Source organism: Erinaceus europaeus, chromosome 5 (assembly GCF_950295315.1).
Source record: "Erinaceus europaeus chromosome 5, mEriEur2.1, whole genome shotgun sequence".
NCBI lineage: Eukaryota > Metazoa > Chordata > Mammalia > Eulipotyphla > Erinaceidae > Erinaceus > Erinaceus europaeus.
In genome coordinates, this window is record NC_080166.1 from 130,141,489 (window position 1) to 130,154,834 (window position 13,346).

Sequence of the window (13,346 nt, forward strand, 5' to 3'; positions counted from 1 at the left end):
TCTTCCCCCGTCTCTCTCATATAGCCGCAGGCTCTTTGGAATATAACTAAAATATGCCTACTAGCTATCTACAAAATGCAGGAAACCCCATCTCTTCATCTGCACTATTCCAGCCTTTAGGTCCATGATTGTCAACAATTTGTTTGGCCTTGCATGTTAACTCTCTTTTCAACCACCAGGTTTCAGATGCTAGCATGATGCCAACCAGACTTCCCTGGATAGACAACCCCACCAATGTGTCCTGGAGCTCCGCTTCCCCAGAGCCCCATCCCCACTAGGGAAAGAGAGAGGCAGACTGGGAGTATGGATTGACTTGTCCATGCCCATGTTCAGCAGGGAAACAACTACAGAAGCCAGACCTTCTACCTTTTGCATCCCACAATGACCTTGGTTCCATACTCCCAGGGGGTTAAAGAATAGGAAAGCTATCAGGGGAGGGGGTGGGATACGTAGTTCTGGAGGTGGGAACTGTGTGGAGTTATACCCCTCTTATTCTATGGTTTAGTCAATGTTTCCTTTCTATAAATAAAAAATTAAAAAAAGAGAAAAAGTTCTTACAGTGAAAGAGTTCTTATAAGGCCTTTAAGATCTGACTTCTGCGGTCTCTATGGTTCTTCTTTTTCTTTTGTTTTTTATTGATTTAATAATGATGGGCAGGATCGTAAGATAAGAGGGGTACAATTATGCACAATTGTTCTGCTTTATTTTTTAATGTTTTTTTTCAGACACCAAGTTGCAAATACTACCATGATGCCAACCTTGACTGTCTTGGGCAAATGGCTTCACCAGTGTTTCCTGGAGTCCCACCTCCCCCAAACCCTGCCCCACTCGGGAAAGACAGAAAGAGGCTAAGGGTATGGATCCACCTGTCAATGCCCATGTCCAATGGAGAAGCAATTACAGAAGCCAGACCTCCCCTCTTCTACATCCCATAAAGATCTTTGGTCCATATTCCCAGAAGGATGAAGAATAGGAAAACTTCCAATGGAGAGGATGGGACACCGGGCTCTAGGTTTTACCCATGGGCCCCTGTTTAAGAACTTGTTATGTCTTTAAAAATATGGAGACTGGGGCTGGGTGGTGGCTCACTGGTAAATTACACATGCAAACCACACGTGAGGGTTGAAGTCCCTAGTCCCCACCTGCTGGGGACAGAGTATCATGAGAGGTGGAGCAGTGCTCTCTTTGTCTCTCAGTCTCTCACTCCCTATCAAAGAAAAGAAAAGAAAAAAAGGCTACCAGAAGTGGCGAAGTCATGTAAGCACCAAATCCTGGTATTAAAATAATGATAGTAATAATAAAATAAATTTTGAAATGGGTTTCTGGTACCAACATAAGCCGGAGCCGAGCAGTGCTTGGGGAAAAACAAACAAACAAAAAACCCTCCTCTCTCCATTTCTCTCTGTCCTATCCAACAACGAAGAGATCAATAATAACTACAACAATAAAACAACAAGGACAAGAGGAAATAAATAAATAAATATATAAAAAAAACCCCAAAAACCCCAACAAAACGAACAAAACAAACACATAGCATTATAAAAGAAAGTAGCTCCCCCTCACACCCTGGCACTTAGTCACTGGGCAGGCCTGGTGCTCTCTCCATGGGAACCCGTGCAAGTCCGGTGCTCCACTAATGAGCACGGTCCCCAAAGCCAGAAGGATCCGGACCTGTAGCTGCTTTAGGTCCAGTTGACCTGCAGTTCCACTGCCCCACGGCTGTTTGAAGTCCAGACCTTGCCCACCAGCCAATCACAGAGACTGTCCCTCCGGCCACGCCCACTGGACACACTTGCCCCTCAATCATGAAGCGCTCTGGCCACGCCCACTGATTAATCAAGGTGCCTGCTGCCTGGCCACGCCCCTCTGTCAATCATGCCCTCGGGCCCCTCTCTCTGGAGCTTGCTCCCTGCTTGCGTGTTTCTGCTTTGCTTCCGCACATGTGACATGATGGATGGATGATGCCCACAGACACCAGCGTGGGGCTCCTTCTGGATCTGGGAGCAGTGACCCTGCCACCCCCTGGTGACAGCCCGCTGACAGACACCCCACTACCTGAGGACGTCGTGGAAGGTGACATCGCCGCCGTTGTGCAGCCTCTCCATCTCGTAGCACATGTGCTTGAAAAGCAGCTTGTCCTTGTCCAGGTCAACCTCCAGGCGACCCCGCAGCAGCCTCAGCAGGAACTTCACCCGGAAGGTGGGGATCACCCCCTGGGAGGTGGGGCACGGAGACGGGGTGGGGGAGTGGGTGTCAGTGGAGGCCTCTTGAGCTTCTGACTCCCCAGTGGCTCCACCCCCAATGATTTCTTCTTCTTTTTTTTAATATTTATTTATTCCCTTTTATTGCCCTTGCTGTTTTATTGTTGTTGTTGTTACTGACATCGTCGTTGTTGGACAGGACAGAAAGAAATAGAGAGAGGAGGGGAAGACAAAGTCGGGGAGAAAGAGACAGACACCTGCAGACCTGCCTCACCATCTGTGAAGCGACTCTCCTGCAGGTGGGGAGCCGGGCCTCGAACAGGGATCCCTATGTAGGTCCTTGCGCTTTGTGCCAACTGGGCTTAACCTGCTGCGCTACCAACCGGACTCCCTCTTTAAAAAAAAAAAAACTGGAGACACACTATGGCACTGGAGTTTCCCCTTGTGGGTTGGCACCGTACATGACACCTTACATGGCAAGGCAAGGAGCTTGTGCTCTTTCTCCAGCCCACAGCAGGGTATGAGATGAAAAAGGGGACACGCTCAAGGTTTTTACTGGTGCCTAAGGGGTCCTAAGAGAGACACTTCACATCACAGAGGCACAAAGCCCCGCCCTCCACACACCACAGTAGCACTGGCTTTCACCCAGTTTCCCTCCCTTCTCGGCTCCACTGATCAGCACTGCTTTAGTTTCCTAGAATGAATGGTGGAGAAAATGGTGTGTGAGCTTCCTTTTCACTGAGCCTGGAAGCTAGAAAGTGTCTGTTTTTACAGAGGCAGCAAGGCAGAGAGAAAGAGAGGGAGAGAGACCACAGCACTGATGCTTCCTTCAATGCAGTGGAGTCTGGGCTCGAACCCGGGTCGCACACATAGCAGAACAGTGCACTAGCCAAGTGAGCCATCTCACCAGCCCAAGGAAGTGGCCTTTTCACAGGGATTATCTGCACAGTCTACTGCCTGCATGACTCTCTGCACCTATCACTCATTGCATGACAGTCTCGCTCCTTGTGGGAGGAGCAGGGGCTTAGAGCCTTCTATGACTTCCAGGTGCTACAGCCTAGCACCTCACGTCTGGACCCATGATGTGAGTCCACCCCAGAAGTCTAGCTTCCCTTTTTCTCCACACCGTCAAGCCTATCTGGCCACTCACCATCTGCAGGTCACCGCTGATCGAGTTCTTGCAGGCTAATGATTTGGTTTCACTTGCTCATTCATTTTGTCTCTTTAATCTTATGCATGATACTGAAACCAGGCCTTTGTCTTTCACCGTCTGACTTATTCCACAGAGTCTGTTCCTCGCTAGGTCTGCCCAGGCTGCCGCACATAGTAGGGCCGCAGCCTTTTCATAGCTGAGTAGTGCTCCATCCTGTACCTATGCTGTAATTTATTCATACAGATATCTATCTACTGATGGGCACTCAAGTTTTTTTTTTCATTTCTTTACATTTCTTTTCCTTCTTTCTTTTTCGCCTTCCCTTCTTTGATAAACACACACACACACACACACACACACACGGAGAGAGAAGGAAAGAGAGGGAAAGAGGGAGAGATGGGGGACGGAGGGAGAGAGAGAGAGACCACAACACCAAAGCTTTCTTCCATATAGAGGAGGAGGCTGGGTTGTGCACATGGACTGAAGGTATTTCTGACACATGCTTACAATGAATAGTATGGATTTCAGGAATCTCGACAAGTATTCTAGTTGCTCTTCTGCGGAGAGATCACCTCTTTGAAGTCGTCTTGATCAGCAGAACAGGGCTCTCAGCTCTGCCTTCTCTGTGGTCAGAGACTAGAGCCCATGACTCCACCATGAGTGTCTCCCTTGCAGACAACAAAACCCACAGAGTGCACCTGGACAGGTATCTAGTTAAGAGTCTTCTTTCCTACCTCTCTTTTGTCATCCACCATGTTCCAGATGATCTGAAAGTGACGCAGGTCATTATAACTCAAGAGCTGGTCCTCCTCTGTGGAATAAAACAGGGAGAAATTTTCCACGATGATGGCTAAGAAAAAAAAAAATCAGAAGTTAGACCACAATACCGATCTGTCATTTCTTAGAAAAACTGAAAACCTCTTTTGTAAATAAGGGACTTTATCACTGATGTTAGAAGTCAGATTCTTCTTCAAAAACATTCATTTATTTACTTATTTATACAAGAGAGGAGAGCGAAAACTAGAATATCACTCTGGCACATGTGATGCCAGGAATCAAACTCAAGACCTCGGGCTCCAGAGTCCAAAGCTTTACCCACTCACTATACCACCCCCTGGTGACACAAACCAAGTTCTTAAAGGACTCTTAGTTAGGTCACAAGTGAATATGTTATTTTTTTTTTACATTTGTCTTTTATTGGTGATTTAATATTGATTTGCAAAATTATGAGATAATAGAAGTGTAATTCTGTTGGTATGCTTCTAATTCTGCTTCTAAAACCCCTTCTGTTTCATTTGGCTTAATCCCCCTTGCTTAACACTGTATTCTATTTACATAAACCACTGTTAACTAAGCACCACCCTCCCTCCAGGGCATTGGTGGTTCAGTGGTAGAATTCTCGCCTGCTCCGCCCCCTCTCCTTGTCACACCCTGATTTTCACCAATCTCTTTTTGCTCCACCCTCTCTACATCACATCCTGTTTACACCCTACTTGGCAAATATATTAGTGTAGTTAGTTTTAATTTAGCTTAGCTTGGCTTAGATTGTGCTGCGTTCTGCATGAATAAAGACTGATCTGCATATCACTCAACCATGAGTCCCTGGTCATCTGTCTCCCATCAGTGAAGCTCATAATTCCACATGGCTCCCACCACCAGAGTTCTGTGTCCCCATCCCCTCCATTGGAAACTACAGTAGTTCTCCCAAAGTGACAGATCTGGGTTGATTCTAAAACTATCCTGTGTGTGTATGTGTGTGTATCCCTCCCCCACATCCCTGCCTTCAATTTTATTTATTTATTTATTTTTTGATAGGACAGAGAGAAATGGAGAGAGGAGGGGAAGACAGAGAGGGGGAGAGAAAGATAGACGACACCTGCAGACCTGCTTCACTACTTGTGAAGCGACTCCCCTGCAGGTGGAGAGCTGGGGGCTCGAACCGGGATCCTTAAGCCAGTACTTGCACTTTGTGCCACGTGCACTTAACCCGATGCGCTACGGTCCGACTCCTCCTTCACTTTCTTTCTAAGTCACCCTACACCTATTACTATTTCCCAGTGTCCTTCCTTTTCCCCCTCATCTCTCTCTCTCTGACAAGAGAAACAGTGCCTGACTTCCCCTGGTATTTTCCAGGATGGGATCCCTTTTACTGATGGCATAAAAACAAGCTTCTTGGTGACAAATGCTTCAGAACCCTCTGGTCATTGTCCCCTATCCTTTATCCCTCTGGGAGTATGGACAAAAATTCTTTATGGGGAGCAGAAGGTGGGAGTTCTGGCTTCTGTAATTGCTTCTCCACTAGACATGGGTGTTGACAGGTGGATCCATACTCCCAGCCTGCTTCTTTCTTTCCCTAGTGGGACAGGGCTCTGGAAAGGGGAGGTTCCAGGACACATTGGTGAGGTCATGTGTCCAGGGAATTCAGGATGGAATCATAGAAGCATTTGCAACTTGGTCCAAACCAGTACGTCTTTAGCCCCAGACTAAACTATTCTCCAGCTCTTTCTGTCTTTCCCAAACATGAGTATTCACACCCATTCTGGGCAGAAAAAGGCTCTTGCCAGCTAGTGCTATCTCTGAGTGGAAGGTTCCAGAACATTTTGGAAATAGAGTTATGGGTGCTCCCCACCCCAAGCTAAGTGCACCCATGCTTCTTTCAGAAACCATCAACTCCCCGTTTAGAGTCTGTGAAAGTCACTCTTTCTGATGGTGGTCCATGGACACCCACCACAAGAGCTTTTGAAATGAACAATCATAGTAAACCCTGCAACTCTTGAAGCTGCCATCAGCCGTTGTTGCCACACCGTTCAGGGGTCTTTTCAGCTTCTGAATGGAGAGGCAACAATTTATAATTCAGATGCTGACACATCTGCCCCCCAAGTAATCCAGCATAATTGCCTGAAAAGTGTACATAATCATCTAAGCACCACAGTGAAAAGAGATGGGTAAAAAAAAGTCCTTGAACTTCACCTACCCACAAGTAAGTTGAGCATGATGTAGGCGATGATGACATAAAAGGAACAGAAGTACATGAGGGCCCCAGCATAATTCCCACAATCTGTGGCCCAGTATGTGAACTCATCTGGCGTACAGAAGGGAGGCTGGACCTGTGGGCAGCAGGATGGAGAATGAGGACAGGGGATCCTTCATCCTGGGGACAGGCACTAACCATACCGCACAGAGTCAGCTTCCCTGACAACCACCTCTCCAAAGCCACGTCTATTGGGTGTAGCCATAAAAAAAAAAAAAAAACAACTTTTTTTTTTTTTAAAAAAGAATTTCTGACATAAATAATGAAGTAGGTTTTAGCAAAAGTTACTCTCTGTAACAAACTGGTTTTCCAGTTCTTTAAGAAGTTAACCACTGGGGGCCGGGCAGTGCCGCACGTGGTTAAGCACACAGTACTGGGCACGCAAGGACTTGTGAAAAGATCCGAATGCGAGCCCCACCTCTCCACTCACCACTGCAGCCAGGATGCCTCAGGAGCGTTGAAGCAAGTCTGCAGGTGTCTTTCTCTCTCTCCCTCTATCTCCCCATCCTCCCTCAATTTCTCTCTGTCCTAGCCAATCAAACAGGAAAAAAAAAAATGTGTCCTCTAGGAGCAGTGGATTCATAGTGCCGGCACCAAGCCCCAGTGATAGCCCTGGACCAGACAGAATAATGCAAGAAAGCTCAGGTCGTCAAAAGCCAAAAAAAAAAAAAAAATTAAGAAAAACCACTTCTTGCATGCTATTCTCTCAGTCCGGTGGACTCCCCATGTTCACTGCCACTTCTGATGGGCAGTGACAATGAAGCAGCAGGGCCAGTGGAGTAGTTCATTTAGTGCTCTGCTTGGCCTTGTGTGTGTGGACTCCCCCTTCCACCACTGCTCTGGAGGAATCTGGGACCTTTGTGCCTCAGGTATCCAAGCCCTTTTGCAGAACCACTGCACAGTCTCTCCAGCCCTGATGAAGGGACGCTCACCATGCAGTCATGCATGATCTTGTTCCAGTCTTCACCGGTGACGATTCGGAACAGCACGGTGATAGCCTTGCCGGCTGAGGAAAAGTTGGCGTGCCTAGATTAAGAGGAGAAGCCCGAAGCTGAGTAATAAGGTCTGTCAGGAGGCAACCATGTCTGTCACCTCCTAGACAGGTGGGTTCTGGATCCCGTTTGGCTCTAAGTTCCCCTTTGTATAGGCGATACCTTCTAACTGGTTTGTTATTTACATTACCCCAAGTATAACTGTCTGAATAACCCAGTGGTACTTGACCACTCATCCTGAACTAGCTAAAGGTCAGGCTTTGGCAATTAAAAAGTGTGACATCTCTCATTTGGATTTTTATGGATTTTGTTAGAAATGGTTGTTCCAATAGCCTGGGTCCACCTGCATATTAGCTGTCAGGCTCAGGAAAAAAAAAATAGTGAAGACATGGACCCACTAGAATATACTTCAAAGAGAAGTTTTTTTTTCTTTCAAAACGGAGACCACAATCTTCATCTGCAATGTTTTTGTCTTTAGGTTCATGATTAGTCAACAATTTGTTCTGCTTTATATCTTAACTGTTTTTCAGCCACCAGGTTCCAGATGCTACCATGATGTCAACCTGACTTCCTAGGGCAGACGACCCTACCATGTGTCCTGGAGCCCTGCCTCCCCAGATTCCTGTCCCAGGGAAGGAGAGAGACAGGCTGGGAGTATGGATTGACCTGTCAATGCCCATGTTCAGCAGGGAAGCAATTACAGAAGCCAGACCTTCTACCTTCTGCATCCCACAATGACCCTGGGTCCATACTCCCAGAGGGATAAAGAAAGCTATCAGGGGAGGGGGTTGGATAGGGAGCTCTGGGGGTGGGCACTGTGTGGAAATGTACCCCTTTTATGCTATAGACTTGTCAAGATTTTCATTTTTATAAAGAAAAAGAAGATATGACATTATCTTGGAAAAAAAAGAGAAAGAAATGGGAGCTCGAGCAAATAGCGAATAAATAATCTCTTTAAGAAGAGATATTAGCATGAAAGTGGTCACTTAAGGAGTTCAGAAGACTGAGGTATTTTAAGATAAGCTTTGCAAATTGCATTTTTTAGAGGGTAACCAGTTTGGGGGACTCTAACATCCCATGCTTAACAAAAAAAGGAAGGTTTTCTTGAAATTGCTTATTTTTTAAAAAAAAAAAATCATGTTTTTGTCAGCACAAAGATTAAAAGAAAAAAAAAAGCCCCAAGTCCTCAATTTCCTAGAATTGGACATTGCTGAGTAGTTGTGGAATTCCATACATACTGTTTTCTTTTGTATTCTTTTTCTGAATTTTCTAAGATTTCTGGACCAGTTATAATCAATCTGTTGGTTTGTTTTTTTCCCAATTAGGAAAGCACATGGAAAATCTAGCCATTTTTTAAAAAATTTATTCCCCTTTGTTGCCCTCGTTTTTTATTGTTGTAGTTGTTATTAATGTTGTCGTCGTTGGATAGGACAGAGAGAAATGGAGAGACGAGGGGAAGACAGAGAGGAGGAAAGAAAGATAGACACCTGCTTCATTACCTGTGAAGTGACTCCCCTGCAGGTGGGGATCCGGGGCTCAAACCCAGATCCTTAGGCCAGTCCTTGCGCTTTGCACCACATGCACTTAACCCGCTGCGCTACCGCCCAACTCCCCAAATCTAGCCAGTTTATATTGTCTTAGTTCCCAATGCAACACTTCCCTTGCCCTATCTTTTTCTGAAATCATGCTCAGTTGTTAGTCATGATTTTATCCCCAAAGAGCTGGCTTGGTAAATGAGCTAGAGACTCACCAACCTGTTAATGTTCTCTCCGTATTTCACAGTACCAAACAGCACTACCCCGGCAAACGCGTAGCACAACAGCAAGAGAAACATGCCCACGATGATGAAGAAGCTTTTGTACATGCTGACAACCACCGTCAGGAGAAGCATCTTCAGCGTTACCTGGAGGGATGTGGGGGGGAAGCGAGAGAGAACAGTCTTTCAGGAAGCCACAGAGAACTGGGAGTTAAGTAACAGGCTGGCACAAGCACTACAGTGAAAGATGACATTTGTCAGTTGCTTCCTACATGGTGTTGAATTTGAATACTAACTGGAAAAAAAATAAACTCTTTGGGCATTTTGGCTAATTTAATATGTTCTTTTTTTTTTTTAGCTTTTTATTTTTTTCTTCTCTTGTTTTCCTTACTTCTCTGTAATAATGTTTATAGACTTTTTTTTTGTTTTTTTACCATTAGCAAGTAGACTCAGGATTTTTTTTTTCAACAATAGATGTTCACCCAACAACCTTAGACAATGGGAAATGCACTAAATAACCATCAAATATGAAGCATGTGGGTAGTTGGTTTTGTGGAATGTATCTGAAATAATGGTAGGGGGGTAAGCAAGGAAAACAGACCTGGGTTCAAGCCCCTGGTCCCCACCTGCAGGGGGAAAACTTCATAGGTGGTGAAGTAGGGTTGCAGGTGACTCTCTGTCTCTCTCCCTCTCTATCTCCCCCTTCCCTCTCAATTTCTGTCTCTATCCAAGGATACATAAAATAATTACATTAAATTAACAAAATACCAAGGAGAGTAGTGCTTTCCTTGGAAAGTGTGTGTGTGTGTGTGTGTAATAAATTCATGACCATTCACAAAGAATATGAAGAGGTCTAGAATCATGAATGTTCGTTCACCAGAGATTACTTTTCTCTGTCTTAAGACTGCCTTATTTAAAATAGGTACAAAAATATATATAAAAGAAGCATCAGAAATACCACTGGCTTGGGGGTCAGGCGGTAGCGCAGCGGGTTAAGCACACGTGGCACAAAGCACAAGGACGGGGTAAGGATCCCGGTTCCAGCCCCCGGCTCCCCACCTGCAGGGGAGTCGCTTCACAGGCGGTGAAGCAGGTCTGCAGGTGTCTGTCTTTCTCTCCCCCTCTCTGTCTTCCCCACCTCTCTCGATTTCTCTCTGTCCCATCCAAAAACAATGACGTCAATAGCAACAATAATAATTGTTATAATAATAACAACAGCGATTAAAAAAAAAAACAAACAACAACCAGGGTAACAAAAGGGAAAAAATGGCCTCCAGGAGCAGTGGGTTCATGGTTCAGGCACCGACCCCAGTGACTGACTGACGTCAGATCAGCTCATCGTGAGCTGGGATGCCGGCCTGTGTGTGAACTGTAGCTGGGGAGTACCAACAGGACATCTTGTCAGCTGGTCCTTGCTTGCTCCTTTCCCGGTGTCTGTGTGACTGGAGGATAGTCTTCGTGAAGTACTTACATGCTTCCCGCAGATTGAGAAAAACCTGAAGACGATGACACAGGCGCCCATCATGTAAGTGTAGGCGTTCTAGAATGGAAACAGAAGAGAGTGTCCCACCCCGCTTTGTCATGGACACTGAAGAGCTTCAGACATGCCCTTCTCCCATTTTCACAATAATTGATTTAGTGAAATGTGAAAATTCCTATAAGAAATTTATCTAGAGAGAGAGAGAGAGAGAGAGAGAGAGCGCTTGGAAAGGTCAAAAGTCACTGCGGAAACTCATGAATAGCTGTGAGCTGTGAAATCAGATCTCAGATGAAACGTGGCTCTCTGTTTTGCTCAGCTGAATCCTGTCTTTTAAAATGTACTTTGCATAAAGTTATGACAAGTTCCTTGGCGAAACAAAGCACCCCCTGGGATGAGCATGTGAGATGAAGGAGTCAGGGGGAGATGGGGATCCAATTCCAGTCAAGGGGAGACATCTGGCATTGGAAAGAATTGTCCAAGGCCAGCTTCCTTCTCTCTGGGGGTGTCTGGGGGACCAGCTGGTCACAGGTGCTCTAGTCTCCGCACTGTTTTCAGAGATGCTCTCCTTTCTCGGAAACCCCACCGACTCCTGGCAGCGTGTGATCAGCAGCCAGGGATGACTCAGCACCTGATGATTCAGGAAGCATCCTCATAGAAGGAGCCAGCCCACCAGCCAGAGCGGCAGTAACAGACTTGGCATTAAGCTCTTGCCAAAGCCTGATGATTGTGCAAGGCTCCTGCCTCATGGAGTGGCGGTCCTCACAGATGGGCCCCCGGGAAGGGAAGGGAAGGGAAGGGAAGGGGATCCAGGGAGATACTGAGCAAGACCAAGGACATGCACAGAAGTAACTCTGTGTGGGAAGAGGGACTGTGTCTTCTTCTGCGATGGCCCACACCAACAGAGGATCCCAGGATCAGAGGCCCTGGGAGGATCAAAGCAGCCAGGAAGACTAGGCAAGTCAGTCTTCTGGAGGTGAGCTACTGGGAACCCCCGGAACTAGGAGTCTTGCTCTGACCTTCCCGCTTGGATGGAGGAGCTAGCTGTTGGCTACAATTTGGAGAAAGGTAACACTGCCCCTTTTACTAACGTTAGTCCAAAGCCTACTGGAGATATCTTTCCTTTGTATTCTGCAAATGGTGACACCTGACAGTTTCAACACAGATTCCATCTAGTTAATCAATTTGATGCTGCCAGGGCCTTCCAGGGCCTGCCTGGTTCCACTGCTCCTGGCTCTTTTTTTTTTTTTTTTCAATCCCAGACAGAGACAGATGTTGAGAGAGACAAGGAGAGGAGAGAGGCCACAGCACCACTCTACCTCCACCATTCATGGGACTTGCCCCCGGTGCTGGGGGCCTGAACATGGGTTCCTGTCTATGATGAAACATCTGCTCTGCTGGATGATCCATGGCTCAGCTGTGAGGCTCCATTTAAACTTTGTTTGTTTTATAGCGATACTGGGGGCAGAGTGGTGGCACCCCTGGTCAAGTGCACATGTCACATATCTGCACAAGGCTTGAGACCCCCTGCTCCCCACCTGCAGGGGGCACCATTCAGGAGTGGTGAAGCAGGTCTGCAGGTGCCTATCTTTCTTTCTTCCCCCTCTATCTCCCTCTCCCCTCTCAATTTCTCTCAGTCCTGTCATAAAATAGAAAAGAAAAGAAATGGCCACTGGGAGTGATGGATATGTAGTGCTGGCACTAAGCCCCTGGTGGAAGTTTAAAAAAAAAGGTTTTGAGCATGTCATATTTAAATGCCATACTAGTAAAGCCATTGAAACTTTTAATCCAGCCACCATGCACTAGCCATGGCCTTCAGTTTAATCTTCTCCATGCTAGCTAGCTCTGCATCTGATAAACCAGAAGGCTCACTGTGGAGCGTCAGTGAAGAAGAGACAAGAACTGCTCCTCAGAGAGATGAAGCCCTTCAGGTGCTGTCTTGTGCCTTCTCATACTATTGACTTAAATTTGTTCTTAACAAACCAGCAGGGCAGAGGGGAGATAGCATAATGGTTATGCAAAGAGACTCTCATGCCTGAGGCTCCAAAGTCCCAGGTTCAATCCCCCGCACTACCATAAACCAGAGCTGAACAGTGCTCTGGACAAAAATAAGATAAAATAAAATAAAATAAATAAATAAAAAGAAAGAAAGAAAGAAAGAAAGAAAGAAAGAAAGGAAAAACCCCCAGCAAATTGAGCACACTGGTGCCCAAAAGATGACTTGAAGACTCTCGCACAACTTTCTCTTCCTTGTTCCATCATTCATGGTGTTACCCCTGGGGCTCCTATGAGGTGCTGTGAGTTGAACCCAGGACCTCACACCCAGCAAGGCGTGTGCCTGGCCTGAAACCGCACACCTACCAGGAAGGCAAAGTGAAGCACCACCCAGACGATGCCCAGTGACGTCACCAGCAGGTCATAGCGGTTTCTTCTGCTTTGCCAGAAGCCAGCAGGCGACATCGCTATGATTTTCATGGTCACCTGGAAAAACAAGGAGGAGGTGACCAGAGGCAGAGTGTTTAACTCATGCTTAAGTGTAACTACAGGATATATATATATATATATATATATATATATATATATATATATATCCTATAACCATTAATCAATAATATCTATTTCTTTATTATGGCGATAAATGGATATATATAAAATAAATATATAAATATATATATTTATTATGGGGATTCATGGTTTACAGTCGACAGTAAAATATAGTAGTTGTTCCATGTGTAA

At 46.0% G+C, this 13,346-nt stretch overlaps 1 protein-coding gene across 1 annotated transcript in view; it reads right to left on the bottom strand.

Annotated features, from left to right (window-relative positions):
• Positions 1–13,346, bottom strand: part of NALCN (sodium leak channel, non-selective) — a 349,157-nt gene that overhangs the window by 12,735 nt on the left and 323,076 nt on the right. Inside the window, exons 34-40 of the mRNA XM_060191812.1 lie at positions 12,972–13,091; positions 10,605–10,673; positions 9,132–9,280; positions 7,318–7,411; positions 6,329–6,461; positions 4,089–4,204; positions 2,056–2,213 (exon numbers count right to left, since the gene is read on the bottom strand). Coding sequence (XP_060047795.1) covers positions 2,056–2,213; positions 4,089–4,204; positions 6,329–6,461; positions 7,318–7,411; positions 9,132–9,280; positions 10,605–10,673; positions 12,972–13,091 — 839 coding nt within the window. The remainder of the gene's footprint in view (positions 1–2,055; positions 2,214–4,088; positions 4,205–6,328; positions 6,462–7,317; positions 7,412–9,131; positions 9,281–10,604; positions 10,674–12,971; positions 13,092–13,346) is intronic.